Source organism: Perca flavescens, chromosome 14 (genome assembly GCF_004354835.1).
Source record: "Perca flavescens isolate YP-PL-M2 chromosome 14, PFLA_1.0, whole genome shotgun sequence".
Taxonomy (NCBI): domain Eukaryota; kingdom Metazoa; phylum Chordata; class Actinopteri; order Perciformes; family Percidae; genus Perca; species Perca flavescens.
The window spans coordinates 20,649,666-20,675,759 of NC_041344.1; the positions used below are offsets into that span (position 1 = coordinate 20,649,666).

The 26,094-nt window shown below is 39.9% G+C and overlaps 1 protein-coding gene across 1 annotated transcript in view; it reads left to right on the forward strand.

The window, feature by feature from the left end:
- vps50 (VPS50 subunit of EARP/GARPII complex) overlaps positions 1-26,094 on the forward strand; it is a 111,428-nt gene that overhangs the window by 59,693 nt on the left and 25,641 nt on the right. The window contains 10 exon segments of the mRNA XM_028597519.1: positions 4,106-4,197; positions 4,413-4,507; positions 5,916-6,014; positions 7,901-7,991; positions 10,262-10,447; positions 14,039-14,157; positions 15,448-15,538; positions 15,540-15,555; positions 16,793-16,914; positions 21,957-22,037. Coding sequence (XP_028453320.1) covers positions 4,106-4,197; positions 4,413-4,507; positions 5,916-6,014; positions 7,901-7,991; positions 10,262-10,447; positions 14,039-14,157; positions 15,448-15,538; positions 15,540-15,555; positions 16,793-16,914; positions 21,957-22,037 — 992 coding nt within the window.

A 26,094-nucleotide genomic window follows, 5' to 3' on the forward strand; every position in this document is an offset into this window, starting at 1 on the left:
AACAGGCTAAATGTCAAGAGATATTTATCGTCTTGCTGAGAATACAAACCTCTCACTCAGCAGGTTCAGTCTACAGTTGCTCTGTTTTGACTACAGCTTGGAGATTTTTGAGTCAAGTCCAGTTGAGTTATGCGTTTGTATCTTTAAGACTTAAGGTCTTTCAACCATCTCACTGCTTCAGAATAAGAAAAACACTACCCATGATTTATGCCTTTTCTCCCTTGTTTTCTCTCACTGATGTATCCAAGCATCATCTGGTTTAATGGTTAATGAAGGGCAATGTGTGTGATCTCAAACACAGCGAGATCCACACAGCATTCTGTCAGTGACACATTTATGTTTTCTTCAGTGCTCTTATACTGAAGACTGAAGTCTAAAGTCTTGGAAATTATTGCCTCTTGAATCTCATCGATAATGTATTCCCCTGCCGTTGATTTCCCCCCTTTTTTTTACTTTGGGTTTTGTCTATAGGGCCATAACCAGAGTTATACGTGTCTCTTCTGGTTAGAAACTGTTGTGTTTATGTATTTGTTGAACTATTATATACTGCACTGGACTACATGTTGTTCAGTAACGACTAAGTTGGTCATCCGGGTGCTGCAGTGGGTAAGGAAGCCTTCCTTCCTACAGAGAAGGCCATAATTCAGGCTCCATTGTCCACAAGCATCTTTCCTGTTAAAGCATCTTTGTGACACTAAATCCCTTTAAGAGAGCCCTGTAGCTAGTCTATATCCTTGACGTTCTACTTCCGGGATTGCTCCGGATGCATGTATTTTCACGAATGTCCCTTTCCTTCTGCTTTCTTTGTGTCGGAATGTTAAACTCCGGTGGATTTATGAGGACTATAGCTACAGACAAACTGACCAGGCCGACCCTCGGCAGAAAAGTCTCCCCAAGTTGGTCAAAAAAGTGCCTCGGAACACACCAAAGCGGCGAGACGTAATGCGTCTCCATAACAGCAGGCGGCGCTAATCTGTATTGTCGCCCAAAAATGAGAACCAGCAGCTGATTGGATGAACGCGACAGACTGTCATGGCGGCTTGTTCAGAATACGATCTCAGACTTTGAGAGACTCTAGTCACACTCATTCCGCTCCCTGTTTCCTGGTTAGCACTCTACCAATCAGATGGGTCATTTAAGTCTGACTGCCGGCAGTCTCCGCCCCGCCGATTATACATCAAATCGGCCAAAATGAAGGCCGACGGAACACACCGAACAGACTTGAGTCACTGACCTCGCCAGACTGTCCAACGGCCGATTATCGGCTCAGTGTGTCAGGGTCTTATGGTTAACTGCTCCTCAGATCTCCTGCAGGGTAAATTGAGACAGTTCCTAGACCATCTGTCTAGTTTTCTCTATCTTTCAAATTGGAGTTTTCTCTCGCACAACTATTTTACAGAAGCTCTGTGCGGAGCTTAGTGCTGCCCGTAACGATTGTGATTGGTTTAAAGTAGAGATGTCGGTATCGGCTCCGATACTGCCTAAAACGCTGGTATCGGTATCGGGAAGTACTGGAGTTTATGCACCGATCCGATACCACGTGATAAAGCCCTAAAGAAAATCTACATTAAAGTAGTTTATTTATGTTCTTTTTCCGTTATAACTGACTATATAACTCTATAACTGTCAAACTGGAGAATAAAAGAAAGTTCTACGGCATTCATTGTTTGTGTTTATTCATGTTTCACAAATGGTTTAACCTGAGCCAGACAGACAACAGAGATAGAAATCATATCACATCCATACAGGGATAGTAGTATACAGCTGTTAAAACATAATAAAATATATGACACACTGGTATCGGATCAGTACTCTGTATCGGCCGATACGCAAGTTCAGGTATCGGAATCGGTATCGGGAAGCAAAAAAGTGGTATCGGCCATCTCTAGTTTAAAGTAGGGCTGGGTAACGATTAAAAGTTTTAATCGCATGATTTCCCTGATTAATCGCATTGTTATACGCAACATCCAATAATGAATTCAAAAGTAGTAGCGCAATTTTATTTTAAATGTTCTGCCATATGAACGAAAGTGCCAGAACATTTGTTCTGCAAACACTTAATATCTGCATTTTGTTGATACAGTAGTAGTTAAATAAAATATTTAGTGTAAATCTCAACTTAACAATGTAATCAAAGCAAATACAAAATTAAAGCTTATTGCCACTGCCAGGGCATTCATCCTATCCTGTTATTTATATATATATATATATATATATATATATATATATATATATATAAAAACTGCCCACAAAATCCTGAGCTACAATCATAACATTAAAACAGGCAATTTCTGAGGTAACAGCAGATATATCTTTTTTCTTTTATCAGCGAGCATCATAAACATTCTTCTTGTGATGGTGCGTCTTGAGGGAATCTCATACCTGCCGTCATTTGTTGCGATTCTCAGAATGTTTCTCAGACCGACGTCCTCCACAACACTAATCGGCCTGCAGTCTGTAGCTATCCACTTTGCTATGGCATTTGTTAGCTTCTCTTGCCTTTGTTTATATATACTTCTCCCACACGCTGCATCTAACGTAGTCTGCCAACGCGCCACTGTTTGTTTCGTTGAATGATTTGCTGGTATCAACTGTGTGTATTGCATTTAGGTGATATTTCAGAATGGAAGTACTCCGGTGATAAGAAAATTCAACTTTGCAGTGGTTACAAATAACTTTGGTTCTGTTGACTGCGCCGTCTGGAAGAACTTTAAAATGAAAATGGCCATCTAAAAGTTCCATACCCTTCTCCATGTTTGTTGGTTTGTTTATCCGCCAATTCTTTTCCTTTCCATTTCCTGTAAGCGCGGCAGCAGTCAGCACAGACCTTTACAAAATAAAAGCCTGTGAGCAACAGACTTTTACAATAATATAAGAAATAATAAAAACGGCGTTAATGAGCGATAAAATAATTGTCGGCGTTAATTAATTAATGAATTAACGTGATAATAACGCTAATAACCTAGTTTAAAGAAATGCCAATAAACCAGAGCAAGTTTTTCTCCCATCCTGGAATGCTGTGTGGAGTAGCCCTATCCTCCGCTCCGCAGCGTGTGGATGGTCTGGCAAAGCGACACTAACCTGTAGCTGGCCTCACTGTAGCGTAGATTTTAAAAAGTATATATTTAATTTGTAAGTTGTGGCATTTATTCATTTTAAAAGATGGGTATACTATGCCCAATAACAAAAGACAAGACACACCACAAAAACAAACCCTAACATTGATCAGTGGGATAATCCATGACCAAGATGAGTCTCTATTTTTCTGTCTTCCCAATACATTAAAAGGAATTTAATGTGGGATTGACAGCCACCTGCTTGTTGACTCGCAGCCTCACTGCTGCTGGCTTTCCTAGAGATCTACTTCAAACAGAGCGAGCAGCTTGAGACTGATTGAAGCAATTTTCAGCCAGAGGAAAGTACTGCAGCTACGAGGACATTCTAGCCTCTTCAGTGCCTGCTCCACATGGTATTCTATTAGATCGCTGAGAAGGAAAAAAAAAAACACACACAAAAAGAGAGGATAGTGAGCCAACAGAGGTGGAACCACTTTCACTGGAGATGGTTTAATTTCCTGGCTGCCTGAGAGTGAACAGATCCTCAGCACCTGTCATAGTGAGTTCTAGGTCGCTGTCAGTCTTTGCTCTGTTGAGGGACTCTGTGACCTACAGTACGCTCCTGTCAGATGCTAACTGACAACCACCACTGTACAGAAAAGTCACAGAGAGTCTTCAGCTAAAATTCAGGCTTTCTACATGGTCAAACTGACAATGAAGGACAAGATATGTCTGATCTGCAGATCAACTACGCCACATTTCCCTGTTCGTATTAGTATGCACCCATGGAATCATATTTTATCATTATCAAAGGGATGTTTTACATTTTCTTATTCGTCAGCCATAAGAATAGTCTTTTTTTTTTTTTTTTTTTTTTTAACTTCTGTATGGATTCTGATTCTCCACTGAAATAAGTAAATGAAATCGTCTGAGTCATGGTGAAAAGACACAGTCAAACAATAGATAAATAAAATGGATAAGGGGAAATAGAATTGTATCAGTCTTATTAGTTTTTAATCCCTCTGCATGCTTTGTTTGAAAACCCCTAGGTGAAGTAGCGGCAGCAGAGTCTGATGAGTCGGTGGTGGACCGCAGCTATGTAAAGAAGAAGCTAGAGCATGGGCTGACACGGATCTGGCAGGTTAGAAAGAAAAGTGCACTTTCTCTCTTTGCATGTCTTGTCTTCCCTTCTCATATTTTTCCGCACATAGTCATTCCACAAGCTGCCTACTGTAGTCTCTTCCTCCCTCTCTGCTCTTAGCTTTTCTTTTCATTTATTTTTTCCCAGATTTCTGTTCAACAGAGTTGGTCAATCCCACGTTCTCCTCACCCTGTCCCTCTGGTTTTTCTCCTCAGGACGTCCAGTTGAAAGTAAAGGCCTACATCCTGGGGACAGACATGTCTCACTTCAAATATGATGATTTCATCGTGGTACTTGATGTCATCAGCAGGTATGCCACATGGTCAGAGCAGTCAGCTCATCCTTTTTTCCGCTAATTGGTCTTCATTATCTTGCTATCGCTGTCCCTTTCTCTGTCTTGTCTTTTTCCCCTCTTTTTTTCAGGTTCCAGTCTCTTTTTCCCTCAGTCACTTACTCGATAAGTGACTCAAATTATGTGAACACACTTACAGAGAAACGCAACATGCTCCCTTGTCCAATAAGAAAATTATCATTGACTTTGTTTACATCAACACTGAACTCATAATGCCAGTAACCCATTCACACACCACAATTTGATTGAATTAACTCTGATTATAGTAATGTGATACTCCTGATTATTTTGCATTAATGGACAACAAATAGGAAGTGTACTGTACACACCATGGTCACATTTCTTGAACTGTGGTCAACCTGTGCATTGTTACTGTACGTGGGAGAGAAGACTGTACTTGGCTGGAACAAGTTTGTGGGTGGAAAGACATGTTTTTGAGTAGGATCCAGGATGTTACTGTTTATGTTTTCAAGTCCACCTGAAGTTATCCATATTTATTTGTGACATTACATTGTTTTGTAAACGTATGTTTCTGTGACCCAAATCAATACCCAAAAAGGAGAACTTTAAATTTTTTACTGTTGTGTGTTTGTTCATCTAATGAAGCCACTGTTGTCACTGCATGACAGTTATTTGTGTACATATTGTTTGTCATCTGTGTACATACTGTAGATGCGATAATCTGAAATGGCTGTTTGCTTAGTCAGCCACCTAAATATATAAAAATTGGTTATTTTAGTTTGCTTACTTTAGATGCAGACATGTGTGGTCCTTTTTCTTCAATACCACTGATAACAGCACATTGTCTGTCCCTTGACTGGCAACTTACAGTTACCAGAGCAAGTCAGTTTACATTGTGTTAGTACCCCTGTTGGCTCAGCTGTCAATCAAACACACAGTCTTCCTCCAGAGGCTTTAAGGCTAAAGGGCTGTTTTGGACTGCAAACCCATCCAATCTTAAGGATTGTTTATACAGAAGCAAATACTAAGTTACAGAGTGACATGTATACAACCAATGCAATACAACCTTAAAATTACTACTTTATCACTTTACTCATGAAGATAGAAATCTAAAAATCGATTAATAAAATCCTTACTTTAATCATAGTAGCCCTAACTTGCAGCGATTGCATCATTGGGTGCATGTGCTATAATGCAAATAAAGTCATTCTCAATAGGCCGACATCAAAGAGTCGTCTTGTTCACCTTAAACCAGATCTTCTCAATACGTGCTCCATCAGATAACTGCACTAGCAACAAATCCCTTTGTCTTATCACTTTGATTTATTCTTTCCCTGCTCTCTTCTTCCCTTCATCGTTGTCTCTGTCATTATTTATTCCTTCATCCTTTAACCCTTTCTTCCAGGTTGATGCAGGTGGGTGAGGAGTTCTGCGGCAGTAAGTCAGAGGTCCTGCAGGAGTCTATCAAACGCCAGAGTGTCAACTACTTTAAAAACTATCACAGGTAAGATGCCCCCCATTCTTTTGGATCATTACCTGGATTGTGTGACAATTAGACGTACCTTCTGCTCATTCACTCACTGAGCTGATAGGATTGATTGTATGTGAACAATTAGACATAAGAGTGCATGGATCTGACAAGCGTAGTCCCCCGGTATAATGAAAAGAAAGTTGTTAAAACTATAGTTGGTGAAACTGATTGACAGAAACTTTTACACAGAATTACAACCACTTGCTGCCTTGATCATGCTATATTCCCAGCATAACCCTCTTTGGAATAGACATGTAATTACCCAGTAACACTCACTGAGCTGGAAGCACATTTACCTCTTGATTACGTAACCCCTGCCGACCACATGAATATGTATGCTTTGACACAGACAGTGCCACATCATCAGATGTGATTCACACATGTGTTGTGATTACCTATTAAGAATTAATTGATGAGATTTTTGAAGATCTGAATGCCAAAAAGCATCATTCCTGTGACACAAAATGTCAAATGAATGAGACACAGAGCGGCATGATGGGATACATCTTTAGGTTAGAGGTGAACTCGCTGTGAAATAGTAATTGGAACTGAAAAAGGGAGCGGTAGAGATGACAGACCCTGAGAAAGAGAAGAAGAAAAGGAGGAGGACATCAGACAGCGTTATGAAGGCACATTATCAACCGCTCCACTCTGTTCGCGTGCACAAATACTCACATACTCACACATCACTAGTGGCCAGGAGGCTTCCAGCGTGCATCATCTTTCCATTAGGTTTGATTCATTTTCCAGCCGAGTGTCATTCCCAAAGAGATTACCCATCAATGAATTTTGACTGGCTGATGATGCCTGTATTTGTCTGTCAGCTGCCTGCAGTAACACACTCAGTCATCGGGGTGGGTGTATTGTTGGCCTGCGGCTGCAAATCACAGAATGACACTGTCTTGGTTCAGAGATGATAAATATCTAAGAGCTGTGCCATTGGTAATTTCTGCTTTTATTTTCCTAACTCATTTTTCTTTGATTAATTGAAATGTTTTTAAAGCTTTAATGTCCTTTAATTACCCTTTTACAAGGACTATTAGCGGGATTACAGAAAAACTACTGACCCGATTTTCATGGAACTTGGTGGAAGGGTGTAGCATGGGCTAAGGAAGAATCCAATCAATTTAGGGAAAGGATCCAAACACCAGCAGATACACCAATTATTTTTCACTTTCACTAACATTGCTACATAGGGCGTTAGTGCTGCATTTATGTGGTGTCAGAATAATTGGATAAATGAGTTCTCGACTGAAAATTCACACTGCATTATTGTGAGATAGGGCATGCCTTGGGGGAGGTCTGCGCTCTCCGAGTGTCCTTCCAGTTCTCGGTGCATTACGTTTGAGGAATATAACTGTAGGTAAATAATGCCAGCATGTGCACAATGGACTAGTTAAAAAAGGTTATTGGGCATACAACATTGAAGTCAGAATGTTAAAATGTAATTGATAACTCACCTTCTTTATTTCTGTACCACACAGCTTGTCTATCTGTAGCCACTGTTCCGTGTTCTTTCACTTCTCATACTTCAAACACCTTAAAGACAAGTGACACGGGCTACTGCAGTGTTTGAAGTCAACACTGCTTGGATATTTCACACAGGCAGACCTGATATTGACCTAGCGGGTGACCAACTGGGTGGCTGTCCTAAGCTGTGATGACAGTTAACATGGAAACATGTTTCACACACACACGCACACACACACGCACACGCACTCACCACACACACAAAGAGGCACACACCTCTTCTGTTCCACTGTGTATCAGTGACCTTTCAGACTTTTTATGTCGGCACTTTATTCCGTCTTTTAATTTTACTCCATCTCGTTACTTTTTCTTTCTTCTCATCTCCTCAGGGCACGACTGGAAGAGCTGAGGATGTTTCTGGAAAATGAGACATGGGAACTTTGCCCGGTTAAGTCTAACTTCAACATCTCCCAGCTCCATGTGAGTAAGAATTACATCGCTGAGGCGAGAGAGTGAGGCACACATTGCCCACCACTGGGAAATTTGCGTAAGGATTTGAATCACGAGGGATCCTGCTCAATGATTTCTGTGTGTATGTGGGTGTGTGTGCAAGTGTGTTAGCCTGTGTATCAACATAGGAGGAGTAAAGTTCACTGCACATTATATAACACTGATGAAAATAAAATGGCTGCTGTCCCTTGTGGCGTGTATGTTAGAGGATGTTATTTCCCACACTCGTGAGCAACAGTTAAATAAAACCTTGAATATGAGAGCCTAATGTAGATCATGTACAGCCACCACAAACATTTTGTAGGCATCTCATTAAACATTCTATAACTAACTCAAAGGAAAGATCATTGTGCTTAAAACATTTTCAGCTCACTTCAACTAGAAGCTTAAATGACAAATTGAAGAGAATGTTTGAAAGGGATGTCAGAAAGATAAATGGAGTTAATTTAAATTCTGTATTTTCTTGTTTTCTCCTTCATTGTCTGTCATGCCAAAGAATCTTCATAATAAACCCACTGCCGTGAGAATATTGTGTGTCTACATTGCTATATGGAATACAGGCAATGTACATTAACCCTTTAAACCCTGCCGGGTACTGACATTGTGTAATATTTTAACAGACTGCTAGTACTATGAAAATACACATAAATATGATCATGTAATATATGTATTATTAGATTTGACTCATCATTTTAGTCACTGTGGCCAGTTTTCAAAATGACATTTACAATATCTAACTGAAAATGGCTAAAAAACCTGATGGTATCAGTGCACTGTAATTCCTATCTTTTTTATATTCTTCATAATTGGTTGAATATGTTCAGTATTGTTCCAATCTCACCCTCACTGGTTGTTGAGTCTGTTCTCAAAAATGCAGGCATTTCCTTTGTCACTTGCAGCTGTTTTTATCTCTAAAGTTCTTCCCAAACACTACATACAGTTAGTAACTTGACTTCATATGATCTATTTGAAATGATTGCTTTTCCTAAACTTGGAGCATTTCCCATTAACACATTATACAGGAAGGTTTGATACTTCATACCATCTGCAGGCTAAGGATAGCCCATTGTTAAAGGTCACACACATGACTTGAAAGGTCAATGAGAAAAATCATGCAAGAACAAGCACGTTGCCTTTGCAAGCAGGCAGTTTGCTTGTGTTTTTGCCTTTGAGCCAATATATTTCCATCGGAACATGCACTTGACACCGGTCAGTGTTTCCCCTACCATTGTTTTGGTGGGGCGGCCTGCCCCCCCTGAAAGAATGACATTATATAATTATGCTATATATTAAATAATAAAACAAAAAAACATTCAGGCAATTTGCTTCTCGTTCCTCACCTTAAAAGTCCAATTCATTTTAACTTACGGGCTGGCTATATTGCACGCGTATGTGGAGTGGACGTTCCAACATTACGCTTTCACTATAATCAATGAAACTGGCTACACCGGGCACAATAGCAGCTTATAGCTGTGCGTGTGCTCCGCGGAGATCCCCTCTACAAGTGTAAAAATAGGACCGTCTTCTATTTATACTTTTTACGCGAGTTGTACAGAAATGGATCATAAAGTGTCATTATTTCTTTTAAATTAAACTGCCGATATACAGTACAGGATACGACTTAATGACTGTGAATGAGCGTATTGGCAGTTTCATTTTAAGAGTTTCTGATTTTATTTCTTGTTTTCCTCACCTGCGTCCTCTGATAACAGCTGACAGTAAATGTATGTTTTCCCAGCTCCAAAAAACTGAAAAAATAACAACAATCCCAAAGCAAACGCTCTCTGTCTCGCCTGTGACTCACACAATCCTTTGCCGTGTGTGCGCAGCTGGTGTAGCCAGTTAAAACATACATTCTGCGGCCCCCTCTATGGGCGGCACATACACTCCGCTAACGGTCCGTGTACGTTACATGTTCAATGTAGCCAAAGTCACGCAACCTTGCCCCTATTTTGAACTGTTACTAACTGTTGCTAAATAGTTGTGTGATGTGTAAATCAATGTTGTTTTTATTTATTTTCAAAAATGACCACAACTGTGCTAGTGGTCACACAGTTAGGACACCCTCATAAATAGTTGTGTGATGTGTAAATCAATGTTGTTTTTATTTATTCAGCAACACCCGCATCCATAGCAACCTAATAGCAGTTTCTTTTCTTATGTACCTCATCTGCTCACTTTACCAAACACAAACCTACTAACCTCTCTTGTCTGTCTCTGCTCCATTTTCTCCAATCCAGGAGTTTAAATTCATGGGCCAGTGTCGTTCTCCGTCCGTTTCCCCGAGCAAACAGGTTGTGTCCTCGACCAGCCCGGCTCAGGAGGAGCTTTCTTTGTTCCAGCAGTACCTTCAAGAAGGAAACCCCTTTGAGATGCAGGCTGAGCGCAAAGAGGAGGAGACAGAGGATGTGCTGGCATCTAATGGGGTAAGTGGCAACTGCAAACACATGCTTCTAATTGGTGCCTGCCTAGTCTCACATCGCCAGACTTATCTCCACAGTGCTGTAGAGTAAGGTCTGGCTACACCACACAAAAATTCTGGGATTGGAGAAAAAACGCTCTGGGTTGTTTGAATTACAATCATCTTGGGCAGCCCTAAGCTCTGGACGCAGCGACGGCGGCTCTGCAAAATGGTCTCGGGAAGGAACTTGTTTTGGTGGAACATTTGCACCCCACAAAAGAAAGTGCCAAATACAATATCAAATTAAGTTAACGGTTTACAGAATACAGAGTTTGGTTAAAAGTAATTTGCTCTTACCAGTGTATTGTTGTGTACCTTGTCCACAGCAATTCCCACCAATCGGTTCCAGAACGTCCCAGTTAGATAGTAAACGGCGTGAACATATTCTTTGTAAATCTTTACAATCAAATCCAAATTTTTTCTTAAAAACTTGCCATTTTCAGCGTGTAGCCTGCTAGCTCGAAGTTTTTTGTTGATGTCCGGCAATTATCCTGAACATATTCTTCCGTTGATCAGACTTGTGCCTGCTTAATGGTTTGAAATTAGTTGTATTAGTGTGAAATGTGTGTTGTCAGTCAAGAGGCTAGAAAAATGCAATTTAGAGTTATACATAAAAGCCAGTGGACGTGCTCATATACTGTTGTCCATAATATACATTGTATTATATTTCCTTATGTGGACCACGTACAGATCATGTCTGATGATTCAGTCAAGTTGTTCATTGCCACCAGTCAGGTACACCCACTTATATAAGTATGTATAAATAATAAGGCTACCTGTTAAATAGCAAATAAAATCCGTGGGTAGATCCAGCAGTGTGGCAAATAATAAACTAAAGAGTAAAGCTGTGCGTAGTCTACTGTATATCGACGACCTTCCACTTCGGGATTGTTCAGGTGCCGCCAGAATTTCCGCTGGATTTCCCTCTTTTTAGGCTGGATGTCCCACACCTTCTGCTTTCTTTAGCTGCGTTTCGTTAATGTTTCAACATGCCCTCCTTCACTTCCCCTCATCCCTTGGTATGACGTAATAGCATACGTCGCATAGAGGCCACTTGGAGATCAGAGGGAAAGTGGGCAGGGGATTGAAATGGAACGCACCTGCCCTTGTTCACTTTCAGCCCAAACTATACGGACCGACCGCCAGTTGTAGGCCTAATGCGACTAGTCTGCTACTACTTATTTCCATAAATTATGGAATGAGCATGACTTTCTGATTTAGAAAGTTTGTGATCTGTATCATGATTAATCATATTAATGCTTAGGCTATATCTCGCAAAAACAGAATTTGTTCCATGCATTTACAGATAATGTTGGAAATAAAGAAATCATACATGTGGCATGACACGTAAATAAAAATCAATCAATCAATCAATCAATCAATAATACAATATCTAATAAATAAAAAGTATAGTTCATCTTATTCATCTCCTTCTTTGGTGGTCAGTAACAGGAGTTTTAGCGTTTGTACATTACTGTAATCTAACCGTGGATGTATTTTCTTGCACCAAATGCATAACTGCAATGCATTGTGGGTGATATCTACCTCTGGAGTGACCATCGCTGTTTACTCGCTCTCTCAGCCCTCCTAGGGTCGATCTCACCAAGTTCAGTTCAGTTTTTTAGACAGTTGGAACGACACTTAAGATGGCAGCGGGAATTCCCCTGAGGGCAAGTGTTTAAAACAAGGGCATGTTGAAACACTGGTGTGTAACTCTAAACTCTGGTTGATTTCTGAGGACTATGGTTAACTGCTACTTAGATCTCTGCAGGGTAAATCCAGACAGCTAGCTAGACTATCTGTCCAATCTGAGTTTTCTCTCACACGACTAAAACCACTTTTGAACGTACACATGTTCCACCAAAACAAGTTCCTTCCTGAGGCTATTTTGCAGATGCACTGTCATTGTGTCCGGGGCTTAGCACCGCCCAAGATGATTGTGATTGGTTTAAAGAAATGCCAATAAACCAGAGCACGTTTTAACACGTGGACTAGCCAGATCCTCCTTTGCAGCACTGTGGAGGAAGGTCTGGAAATGCGAGACTAAGCTGTGTGTAATATGTTGTAATGTAACATGTTTGTCACACATTAATTCTTTTTGTGTACTTTATAGTGTAGTATTTAGTATCCAGCCCTCCAATACTGGAAACCTTTCGTCTTGTTTTTGTTAAATACTGTATAAAAAGGCAGCATGTCAAGGCATTTTTCAATACTATGGAGGCGATTGGGTCGGTGCCTAAAACTATCAAAGTTCGGTACCCAGCCCTAACAACCAAACAGTGGCTACTATTGTGTGTGCTTAAGAAGGAACAGGAGAATAACTGAACATCCTACTGTATGTGCATGGTACTGTTAGCGGCTATGCTAGTCTTACTGTATGTCAGGGCCCTCTTGTTCCTTGAGGAAAGTTTCTAGTTTTCTAGTTGTTATAACACCAGCATTGTTTCTCTATTACTGGCAAATCCTCATTGAAGCGTAGGCATTAGTGGGCAACTGGAGCACAAACTACTTGTCTTCATGGTCTTGGTCAGCAGCACTGTTGCTGTAGGGCAGACTCGCTGCTAGACCTCTCTGTCTATCTCTTTGTTGCATTTCTCAGCAGTAGATTCATACAGACCCACTTCTGACAACATTGCACTGCATAAAATATGAAATAATATCTTCTGCGCATAAATACTGCTTAGCTCTGATCACACACTGAAGTTAAATTATACCACAAGTAATAGAGAGGAAAACAAGGCCTCAATGGGGTTCCGTCAGATATCTAGGACATGGATACAGTGATCCGGAGAATATTGTCTAGTACTGTAGATGTTATATGTTGCATGTGCTCCTCCAATGACTTTTATGAAGTCCAAATCAGTTGGTTGTTCTTTCAAGGCTTATTTGTTGAACAAAACAGTATTTCTCTTCAAGAATAGGGAGAATACATTACACAGGCGCCCCGACACCCTGACACATCAACATTTTCTTTTTATATATTTATATACCTGTATTTTCCTTCCAGGCTCAACATCAAAAGCAATATTTGCAATATTGCTAACATGCCAGGCTTACAGAATCTCTAGCGGGGCTCACTCTTAAGCTTGTAATTCTTTCTATGGCTGTTGTGTTGCCTGAGCTTGCAGTTAAGGACAAAAAATAATTGTCGTATTGCAGGTGAGCTTAAACCAGATTCTCAGCTGGGAGGTGAATTCATTTTCTTCTTTTACTCCTCGTTTCATGGTTATGGACCCATTAGGGCTAAAAGATGGGGATGTTCAATTAATATTTTAAATAATCCCAGCCCTCTAATACAATTTGTTTTTACATCATTTTATACTTGAGTAGCCAGTTTGTATTTGATAACAAGATTTCCCCGTAGCCTCTTTTTATTTCTCCACACTTGTCTTCCACAACTGGTGATGTGTCGGCAAAGTTTCACGGCATGTTATAACTGTTTGACTTGTTTGTATCCCTTTACTTGCTTCTTTTGTACTGCATCTCTACTTTGCAATGGCCCTTTGACCATTTTCCATTGACTTCCATCTAATCTTTCTCTTCCCTATTTTTCAAGTACGAGTCAGATGAGCTGGAGAAGAGCGTGTATCAAGATTACGACAGCGACAGTGATGTCGCTGAGGAGCTCAAACAGGACTACGTTGATGAGCAGACGGGTGATGTTCCACTCAAGAGGTCAGTTCCAAGTCAAAATGTTTTGCACCACTCTGAAGACACAGATCAGGGCATGGTGTGTAACTTTGGTATATCCAGGTGTCCATCATTTCTACTACTGGTTATTTAATATTTATGAAAGTAAGTGAACATGTACACAAAAATAACTATACACTAGAACTAATTCTTGTTAATCACAGATGCAAAATAAAATTATATGATAATGATCTTTTTTAAGTAGGTTCTAAAAGGGTGTGAAGTCAATCATTACGCTACTTTTTATGCATTCAGTAATGATAATTTTAGCTCCAGTTGCTGTTTAGCAAAAACCGAGGCAATAATGCTCTTCTGCACCTTGTTTAAAATGGTTAATTTTCATTTGAATGAGATATTTGAATTCCATTGAGGAACGTTTTGTATTTGGTTTATTTTATTATCAGGGTGTGTTGAATTCTATGAGTGATATAATTAATGCGAGCAATTTCCGTCTTAGCATGTTATATCTGTAATTATTTATGTCTTTCTTGTTTTTGATGCAGCATGATGGAATTTAGAATTTTATAACCCTCCTTGTTCAGTTTATTATATTATATTATGTGTATCTGGTCGCCTAATTTGTTAAGAAATAAGGATTGTGTCTGCACGTGTGTTAATGCTTATCTGACAGCTGACCTCAAATTTTACACCACATTTGCGCAGGAAAACCATACATAAAATGCCATTACTTATTCAGTAGCTTTTCATTACAGAAGCACTGTTATATTAATCATTTCCTGTCATGTAATGTACAATAGGGTATCACTTGTATCGTGATGTTCGTGCTCAGCATCGAGTCTCGTTATTTCACCAATCTGACGTTCCTGATATTTTTGCTTTAACTCTCACCTCATTCAGTGTCCTATTTCCTATGTGTATTAATCTGACATTGGCCTATAGTCACTAAAATGCTAATATCCCACTCTTATAAGCAGGAATCATTAATGGTTAATTATTAATTGGGTCGCATGGTCACATCCAGAAATTAGAGGGCCCATGTAATGAGAACTGGCTATTATGGCCCAATGGCCAGTGTCAGGGGTCTGGTACTCCAGGATCACCAACTCAGAGACTTCACCACTGGGGTCCCTCTGTGTCTTCTGCATTGTGTAATGGGTTCTGATTGATCAATTAGAAGACTCTGACCTACGCCAAGGTTTTTGAACCTGGCCGATTATTGCTAAGGATCAGGGATGTTACCATATATTACTGAGTCTCTCCGCTTCATATTTCTGCCCTACTTTCTCTCTCACCCCCACATCCGGCACGCATCAGTGCATCCCGAGAGACCATAAGAAGCAAGAAAAAGTCTGACTACAACCTCAATAAGACCAATGCACCGATTCTCACCAACACCACCCTCAACGCTCATTCGGCTTGTTGGTGAGTCGCACGCACGCACGCACGCACACACACACACACACACACACACACAGTACACACTCTACCACTTACCTCTCCTTGAGAGCAACCCAGCCACAGTGGATATCATCTCTAGCCTGCTGAGATTTCTAATTATTCACCAATGAAGCAAGCAGCTCAATTTTGATCGGTGCACCCAGGTCTCTGCTGCTACCTGTGTGACTGTGCTGCACTAATAATTGTTAGCCGTCACCTTAAATTCTGACCTTTCATTTCCAAAGAGGTGCCTACACGTCTTTTGTAACGTGGCTTTGAAGACATCTGGGCCCTTCCTTGGCAAAGCGTGCCTCTTGGCGATGTGACCTTCATCAAATGATTTTCATGTGTGAACGGCAGTTTCTTTCCTGTGCAGTTGTACCGCTGAATAAATCTTCTGCAATATGAATTAATTTAATAACTCAGGCTCATACAGATCTGCTGTTAACATTAACATTTCAAACAAAAAAATCTGGTCCTACCTGTTGTTTTCATTCCTTCACCTTCCCTCTTCTGTTCACACTTTTCACACTTTCCTGCACATACAGTACAAAATGGAATACTTGTTTTTTTTTGTCTTTTCTTCACAAAATTGGTAATATTGATTTAGAGGTGTGTGGCAAAACAAAGTGGCAAACTGAGTGAAAAGCCAAAGTTTGATTCCAAGCAATCACTTCTAATTCAGTCTGTGCAGCTCTTTGATGGAGTTAGATTGCTCCCTGAGTTCTCGGTGCAGAATTCAAGAGAAAGGGCATGAAAAATGAGAGTGTGAAAGAAATAGTGCTGTCTCAGGGGCAAAGCCAGCTAGATTGAGTTTATTTCTTTTTTTTCCCCCTCCAGTCATCAGTTCTGAGTCAGTGGTAACCTTGTTACACCCCTTTACTACTGTAATCTTTGCTTTTATTACCTTCCTGCTAAATTCAATCCTTGCCCTCAAGTGTATGCAAATGCAATGTGTTCCCATGGAAGTTCTTACTTAAAGGATGTGGTTCCACCATGATTAACTCCCTGCAGTTTAACTCTTTTAATCTTCAATAAAATGTACTTAAGAACAGAAGCATTTTATTGATTGGAAACTGATACTGGGTTAAAAATGAAAATGTGGCTAATAAAAAAAAACAGTTTGGGTGACCACTGTGATACTCTATGGTATGCAACCAGGAACACACAGCTTGTCCAACAAACTTCTGGTTACTGTTTATTTTCTATCATCTCCAAACAGGGAAGTATATGCAGATGATGAACATTCTGAAGCCGATCGCCTTCGATGTCATCCACTGTGTGTCACAGCTCTTTGACTACTACCTGTATGCTGTATACACCTTCTTTGGACGCAATGACATGGTACAGTATTTTGAATCACTATGCTATTGTTTGATTACATGCTGTATATTTATGTTAAAGAGCAATGAGTGAAACAGGCAGCGTTGGAAAAAGTACTCAGATCTTTTACTCAGCTATCAAATAAAATTCCTGCATTCAAAATGTTACTTAAGTAAAAGTCCTAAAGTACTAGCATCAAAATATAAGTAAAAAGTCCTTTTTAGAATAATGTACATTATATAATTAAATTATAGTTATGCATTTATATGAACCTTACTTTAATGTTGAAGCAGGTAAATATACTATATATATATAATACTACACTGTATTATCTTTATCCAGAATAATACATCATAATGTATGTGTATGATTAATCCGAATCTGCAATGTGACTAGTAATTAAATGTATCAAATAAATGTAGTGCAGTACAAAGTATATATATATATGTGACTGTCTCCACTGTCACCATACTGTAAAATAGACAGAATTCATTACCTTGAGTTCAACACACATGACCAATGTGTTGCATTATTTGTGCATCAGTTCAAATCTATAAAACCCACTGACACATGGGTTATACAATCCAGTTTCCTGATGCATCTACAAGCATCAAGATGCTGCCAGCGTGTGGGCTTATATAGGAAACAGTTGGGGGGCTTTGGTGGCCTAGAGGTTTAGATTCCAACAATGAACCGCAACATCCCCAATATGAGTCTGGCATGTTGGTCCTCGTCTCTCACCCCCTCTCATTTCTTATCATCTCCCTGCTGTCATTTTATCTTATTAAGGGCATAAAATGTTCCACAAAAACAATGGGCACGGGTGTTTTGATGTGCATCATACCATGCCAGTGTGTCCAGGGCTCTAGAGTGTGACCAAAATTCGTAAGGGTGCGCCTAAGATTTTTCCTAGGTCGCACCGGTGCACCCAACGTCCTCGCATCCGCTGCCTCTCCACTAACGAAGCAATGTCGTTTATATCGATATGTTTCATGACCCATTCCTTCTGTAAAGCCGTGCCTGTGTTTGGATCTCTCCTACGCGCAGCCCCGCCCCCATTCACACACACACGGGCCGGCTCACCTGCAACATGGAGAGACACAGCGCCGCCAGTCCACATGCTGACATTTGTCTACAGTTTTAATTGTTATTAATACAGCTGTATATTGTTAAGTATGAAAGGAAAACCTGTATTGGTACCAGTGTTTCCGCTGGTAACTCTCTGTTATTGCGGCCGCCACGGTGAAAAACACATTAGAAGTTATTGAATGGAACTAACTTTAGTTGGTTGAGTAATAGCATGTGAGACGGAGCCTGCTGGACCCGGGCGAGAGATGTGACCCATGGCCAGAATATCATAGTTCATAAAAATGCAGCGCAGCCAGGGACGATACAGACATTTCATAGCCTACACAAGACGTGTGTAACACCGCTGACCCGCATCCAACCTGTGCTGGACCCATTTATAATGAGTCAGCTGTCACTCTGTGAGTAGTTCAGTCTATCGTACTCCCTCTCTCTATATGAACTACTGGGCAATCCGGGTCTGTTATTGAAAACAAGTGAAGGAGCTTTCTCAGAGAGATATTTTTTTAAATATATCCCAGGCTATTTATTTCAGATAATTTACATGTGTTGCAGCTGTATATTTTCAAATTGGGAAGGAAACCCTGTCTTTGCATTTTATTTTAATCACATTTGTTTTAATAAAAGAGCTTGTGAAAAGTGGCTTTGACTTAAAACTGAACATTTAGCCCACTTTGTAAAAAAAATATATATTAGAGATAGAGATATATATTGTGTATCGCCATTCAGCCAAAAAATACAGAGATATGATTTTTAGTCCTGGACTAGTGGAACATCTGATAAGAATCAGTGTGGAGGGACATAGCTTGGAGAATTGTGATGCTAGGGAGCGTGGCAAGCTGGTTTAGCCGAGGCCAAAGGGGAAGAAAAAATTTACCAACTCCTTATTATTGTTTAAAATAATTGACATTATATATATATATATATATATATATATATATATATATATATATATATATATATATATATATATATATATATATATAATAAATAAAGGTGACCTTGAAATTGTGGCATTAATGGCAAAGCGAGGAAAAATTTGGGTGCACCTAAATTTTGTGCTGGTGCACCTAAATAAAAAAAGTTAGGCGCACCAGTGCGACGAAGGCAAAAAGTTAGTCTGGAGCCCTGGTGTCACACCTTATTACTAAAAAAATGAGAGGATGCGACTTACCGCAAGTAATCAGGAGTGTTGGTCTTCTATTTTATTGCAATGCCTGCAGTTACGTTACTTGTGCTGCATCAGTGGTATGGTGCTTTAAGAAAAGTGTGTGCTTTTATTTTTAAAGAGATTTTCTTTTTTTCTTCATGTTTCCGATGATATACAGTAAGAGTGGGGATAACCACTGTCTTTTGTCATTGCCGTCTGTATCAGTGCAAATTTAGGTTCAACAGTCTGCGAGCCCATTTTCCCCTCTCCATCTAGAGACTATCATGTCATTTATACTGTTCCTCACAAAGAAAGAAAACAGCATTTGTGTCAGTATCACCCACGGGGAGGTGGTAATGATAGCAGCAAAATGACTTCTGTCCCATCGAGGTGGAAGAGATAAAGAGGATGAACGCTCCGTGGGGGCCGCTCCACTACACATTATTGACGTGTGTGTGTGTGTGTGTGTGTGTGTGTGTGTGTGTGTGTGTGTGTGTGTGTGTGTGTGTGTGTGTGTGTGTGTGTGTGTGTGTGTGTGTGTGTGTGTGTGTGTGTGTGTGTGTCACTGAGGAAAGGGGTTGTGAGTTGACAACTTGTCAAGGGGTTGCTTTTCTCATGTGTCTTAATCTGCTATGGGTTTCATATTCTCTCTGTCTCCATGCCTTTATTCATATCACTCTTTTTCTGTATGATTGTCTACCTTGTCTTAAACTTTTCTTTTCCTTCCTTACACATATACTATATGTCATTTTCCTGCTTCTTCCCATCCTTTTTTTTTCATCTTTTGTGCCACCTTTTCCTTAATCCCTTTATCTCTGTCTGCATCTCTCTGAAACAATTTTTTTCTTTTTTAATATGTACCTCTAGTCCTCATTAAGTGTAATATGAACCGGCCCATTTCATTAATAGTCCTACTCTAAGAGGCACCTACAGTGAAATGCTAATGCCCCTATGAATCTTTAATAAGCTAATGGAAATGATATTCACATATGCTGGTATTTTGACCTAGGCTTTGCTCTCTTTACACCGCTGGAATCAAAATGGAGCTGCTTGACTCCTCCACTTGAAGCGTAATGGGTGACATAAATATTCAAAAGGGTAAATACCCCATTATCTGTGTACAGTATATTGACCCTTTGAAGTCAAGCTGCACCATTGACTCTGTTAAACATTTGCTAAAGATCCATTATGTGCCTTGCTCGCAGATTCGTCATCACTATTCATAACCGTGCTTTCAACTTCTGGGTCTGAGAGAGGTAGAGTTAGTTTTTTTGGAAAAGTGATTAATGATTCAAAAAATATTGTAAGCTTAGTGTCATGGGGAAAACCTGGATATATCTACAATAGTGTATATTCAAAAAAAATATGCAAGAAAGACCTGGGAAGAAATTAAGAGCAAAACAGTGACTTGGGAAGATAAAGACAGAAGATTCTGTACTGTGTCGCTCTGTTTTGCAATATGATGGCAGACAAAAGGGAGGAGAGAGGCTGGATACCAAAACACTGAAGTAGGAAAGATGTGTTAAGAGAGAGAGAACAGAGTATTGTACAGTATTACAGCAGAGTATTGATTATTACCATTGGTATATTATTATTGTTGCTTTGGGTTTTGATTTGATTATTCCTACTGAATTGAGAGAGACAGAGAGCAGAACAGGAAAGTATTTGACATGTAAATAGATGGCTTCTCTGAAAAATTACCAATAATGCAAGAAATGTTTCTTTTCCATTCTCGACTCCTGACTCCCACAGACAGTTCTCTCACAAGGGATGATATTCATCTTGCATGCACATGTGCAGGTCAAAGTGTTAACATCTTCAGTCTCCAGTGACGCAGAATGACGCACACAGGTGACACATTTGTGTGTGGACATAAATTAGGAAGCAAGCACATGTAACCTGGTAACAATAAACAATAATTAGATATTCCTTACCTTACCTGGCTGATCAGCATTTTCTGATTAGTTTTAACAGATTTTTTTAATGTAATTTCACCCATTCCTTACCTTACCTGACTGATCAGCATTTTCTGATTAGTTTTAACAGATTTTTTTAATGTAATTTCACCCATTACTTTCATTAATCTAATTCTGCGTTTTTGTTTGCTTCCTTCTTTAAATATTTCCTCCACATTGTCATTTCTTTTCTTTTTTTAATTTGAGACTTTGCTTGTTTTTCCTTTCTGCTGCCCATACGTCATCCATAGCCTGTCCCTAGCCCGTCTTTGCCATCTCACGGTGGCAGAGATGTGTGCCCTGCCAAGGTGGTGGGCCCTGCTTGCTTGGTAAGAGCAGATCTCTGAAAACATTGTGACTAATAAACAAGGTTGTCCCCGGCACCTTGCAAGTCCAAGAGGCTAGTCAACACTTGTGGTGTGGTTGATTTGTAGCCCTTTAGGTGTTCGTAAGTTGCTTTCTCAAGTGACATCAAACGCATCTAAAAGTGATTTCACAAGCATTTAGATGTTGGGTTTGCTGTGCTTTCTCCTCTTTTACCTCTCGTCTGTCATGTACCGTCGCCGGTGTGATGTCTGTTCCTCTCAGTTACTCCTGCCTGTTCGATTAGACTCAACTAGAAGCAGAAAGTAAAGACTCTCTTGTCTCCAACTGTGAGATGAAAGCAGATGTGTGTGTGTGTGTGTGTGTGTGTGTGTGTGTGTGTGTGTGTGTGTGTGTGTGTGTGTGTGTGTGTGTGTGTGTGTGTGTGTGTGTGTGTGTGTGTGTGTGTGTGTGTGTGTGTGTGTTCTTTCACACTCTGCTGAAGTGTGTGTTCTTTTAGAGGAAGGTGTTTGTGCACTGTGCAAAAACTGTGTGTGTGTGTTCTACAGTATGAGTCATCGGGCCTGGGCCTTATCAGCAGCAGACTGAGAACTACACTGAACCGGATCCAGGAGAGCCTCATTGACATGGTAAGAATGTAATGCTCTCTCTCTATTCCTCTACTCTCTGTCTCACTTTCTCTTCTAATCACTTTCCTTTTCTTTCTTTCTTTCTCTTTTACCATCGCTCGTTACCTCTTCGCCTGTCTCATTTTCTGACACAAACATGCTTTTCTCCACTCCCCTTTCCTCGTGTGCCTCTCTCCTCTTTATGCCTCTGCCTGTATTTTTTGCCAATCCACTATATCCATCCCGACCATGTGTCTGATCTCACAGCCCATATCGCCACAAAATGCATTATGGGTCATCATTATCTGGCCAATGGTCACTTACCCATACACACACCTCCCTCTGTTTAAGTGGCCACGTCAGGGTGGATGTGTGTGTTATTCCATTAGGGCTCTCAATCCCTACTCCCCACTGTAAAACTACATAGTGACAATTAGTCTGGTGCAGACAACACTCTACACTTGGTCTGATAGTGTATCTTTCTACAGTCTGTCTCCTCTGTTACATGATGAAGCAAGTGTCATCTCTCACTTCTGCCTTTCATTCTTCTCCATAATATCAGACAGGCTTTTTGGCCTGTGCTCAAAGAAGCCATACTTGGACTTTAGTCTGGCTCTAATCTGCAATTTCACTGAAGTTTTGCTCCCCTGGAGGAAAATATGAAATTCTATTGATGTTTTGGCTTGGTTTTTCTTTATTTTTAGTGAAATGAAACAATGCGTCGTATCCCCCGAGTCTAATTATGGTAGACAATAGATAGATATGTATTGTCCCGTGGGGGAAATCTGTTATATTCACATTGGAAATATACACGGACAACTAAATCAATGGATACATAAAGACATGTACATTAACAACAATGACAACAGATCTATACAACGTCAGCAAGATAGTTTTTCTGCAGTGCTATCGCAGAAGGGACAAAACTGTGAGTGAATGGCTTTCCAAACTCATATTTTAGTCATTCTGTCTTCAAATCTGGATACTAAGACTCAGCTTTTATTTATTTCAAAATGTAATAGTTTATTTACACATCTGTTATGTGCATTATTATTCAGAAGAGCTCAGTTCAGAAGCTTTAGAAAAAGACGACAATATTTTAGCTTTTAATTCAGTCCAGAGCTAGAGGCCAATTTTGCTTATGCATAGTTAAATTGGATTTTTATCATATGTCGCAATATGTGACTCACAATACTTCCATCAGTTCTGAAAATGAAGAAGAGAGTGTATTATTTTACCATGTTGAGATCTTGTATAATGTTTTATTTTTCTGAGAACCTGTGGGGCTTTCTGTCTGTTTCTCTCAAATATACTTTCTAATTTCATCAATGTGTTCACGTAACACCACATACCATGCTGCAGGACAAACTAATGAATTTGCCATTTAGTGTTTTTGCCTCTGCCTCTGAAATGTTATTGAAATTTTAAGAAAACTGATGGCAGTAACTTGATCACTGATTTGGACTGTAATTAGTTGGCAGGTGACTGTCAATCCAAATAACAATCTAATAACATGCTGCCAGTCTCATCTTAAATGTACATCCTATCAGAATGTGAAGCAAGGTGAACGGAGTGAATTGTTGATATAATCAGCAGTTTTCCATAGGAGGAAGCACTCAGCATCCAAAGTATTTATTTGACAGTGCAGAATGAGGGCATTTAACTGGGATAGCAATGCTGGCTGCTTTTACTGTGATGTTTATGGCTTTGCAATTCAAGGTTGGACTAAGGAGGAGGAGAAAACGAAGTCAAAGGGAAGAAAACCGATAAAAGTCAGAAAATAATGATGAATATCAAAACTTTAAATCGTATTAAGCAGTGTACTGCAGCACCATATTTTCTTCCCTCAGGGGGTACTATAGCAACTATTTATACCCCAATTATTTTCTCGCTAAATTGCAAGGCATTTCAAATATGAGAGAAGTTTGGTGCTCAGCTGTGGAGAATATGTTTATTCTCTGAACTGTTTACCTGATCAAATGAACACAGACAGACTAATGGACAGACTATGTGGAGAAAGAGAACAGAGACGTGGGTTTTTGTGAGTGAGAGAGAGTTCTCTTAAGAGAAAAAAAAAACAATGTTAAACCTTTAACCCGTGCATGAACACGCGCATTTCAGATGAGCATAATCATATCACTTTGTGGCCATCATAGGCCGCGTGATATTAGATCTATTTAAAACCCCTTTAGAGGGAGGACACTGACTCTGACTTTGTATTTACACCCATCCTTTCTCTAATGTATTGGCAAATGCTTTTAGTCTGTCCTTTCTCATATGCAAAACTATTTCAGCTCATCTCGATAAATCATTCAATGTTGGAAAAATGCCCTATTTTCCAAGCTTACGCAGCACTCCCCCTTTTTCTTTCATCTCTGTCTTTTTCTGCTCTTCTGTGTTTCACATCATGATCTGCGCACAAAAATCTCACAAAAGCACACTTTCTTTAGCTCTCTTATTACCACAGCTAATGTACAGTATATTGTCATTTATAACTTATATCTAGTTAACATATGGATTATAAATCCCGCACTTTTAAATGTAGGTGTCTCCACTCCAAAGTGAGAATGTATTCACGTTGAGTACTCAAACACACTCCCACTGCTTACAAATACACACACCCAAACACTCCAGAGATTGCAGCAGGGTAGACCTCATTTGTAAACAGATTATAAAGTTAATTACACACTGCATTTCAATTGAGCAGCCGAATCCTTGCGGTTTTGTTCCCCTGATTTGCCGTCACAACTGTTTGATTCCAAAACCAATGTGCTAGTAATGACTCAGAGTCCCATATGAACGGCAACAAGATTCCATCTCATCTCGTCTCAGGTACAGAGTGGCTTTAGCTTAAATTGGGAGTACCACGGGGGAAAAGTAAAAGATCATCACCTCGTCTATGTTCTATTTCTCTGCCTCCGTTATTCTTGATTACCTCTCCGAAACTCCGACGCTTCTCTGCGCTTGACACTTTTCATTTTGAGTTCACTCCCTTTTGACTTTGAATATTTCACTGAGTGTTTTTCGAGGTTGTGTGGTTAGGGAAAAACGTTTGAGAGTGGCAGAGGTGTAACTGCCTTGTTCACATATTCGTTTTCCACAAAACACTTGTTACATCATGTTTGATCACACAGTCTTTCATCAACACCAGTTTCTAGTTCAAAAGTATCATCTTTACCTGATTATTTTACTTGAAAGGAATCAGCTGTCGTATATAATAATTATTTACTTACAATCCTTGCCTCAAAGAAAAATTCAAGTCCTTTAGTGATATTGCTTGGGCCAGGTTCGATGACCGTGCCGTGTCACAATGGTCTATTTGTGGCCATATTGTCCCTGCCAGAAAGTTCAGCTGTGGCAGCTTTTGAGAGCCATTGCTGCAGGCATCATTGTGAAGAACTGACACAGGCTAGCATTTGCAATTAAGGCCAACTCTGGTCCACTATCCTTTCACTTCTCTCAATACTCAGTATTTACTCTTTTAAACCTCAGTTTTTCCAACTCTTACTCTTTCATTTCTTCCTTTACTTTTCCTCCTTCCATTTTTATGTTTGTCCTATTGCCTCCTCTTTAGTAGCTTTTTGCCAGTGATTACATGCTCTCAACTCTCAGCACAGACAACTGCTTGTATCGTTCCTCCCAGTTTATTGGTGCTTCTGACTGAATATACAACGGCGTGTTTGTATGTGTATTTATTTCAGTGTTCACTGTCGGCCCAGGCATGATGATAAGATCATGCGGCTGGAAATTGTGTTGGGTTTTTTGTTGTTTGATCGGAGTCTTACAATTACTGAAGTCAACCCACAATGTGTGATGAGTTGATTAGATGTGTGTTCATACGCTCGCTTCTGGGTACTCGGCTTTTGCGTAGAGTGGGGCTTTTCCATGCCTGGCACTGAAACAAGAATGAGAAGACGGGTAATTTCTGTGTTGGCAGCAGTCATCTGGCAGTGAGGGTGCTTGCAGAGATGCACACAAAACACACACACACACACACACAAAACACACACATACAAAACGCGTATACAAAGAAATGGGAACTTTAACAAATTTTGACAAATTAACACACAGGTTTGTA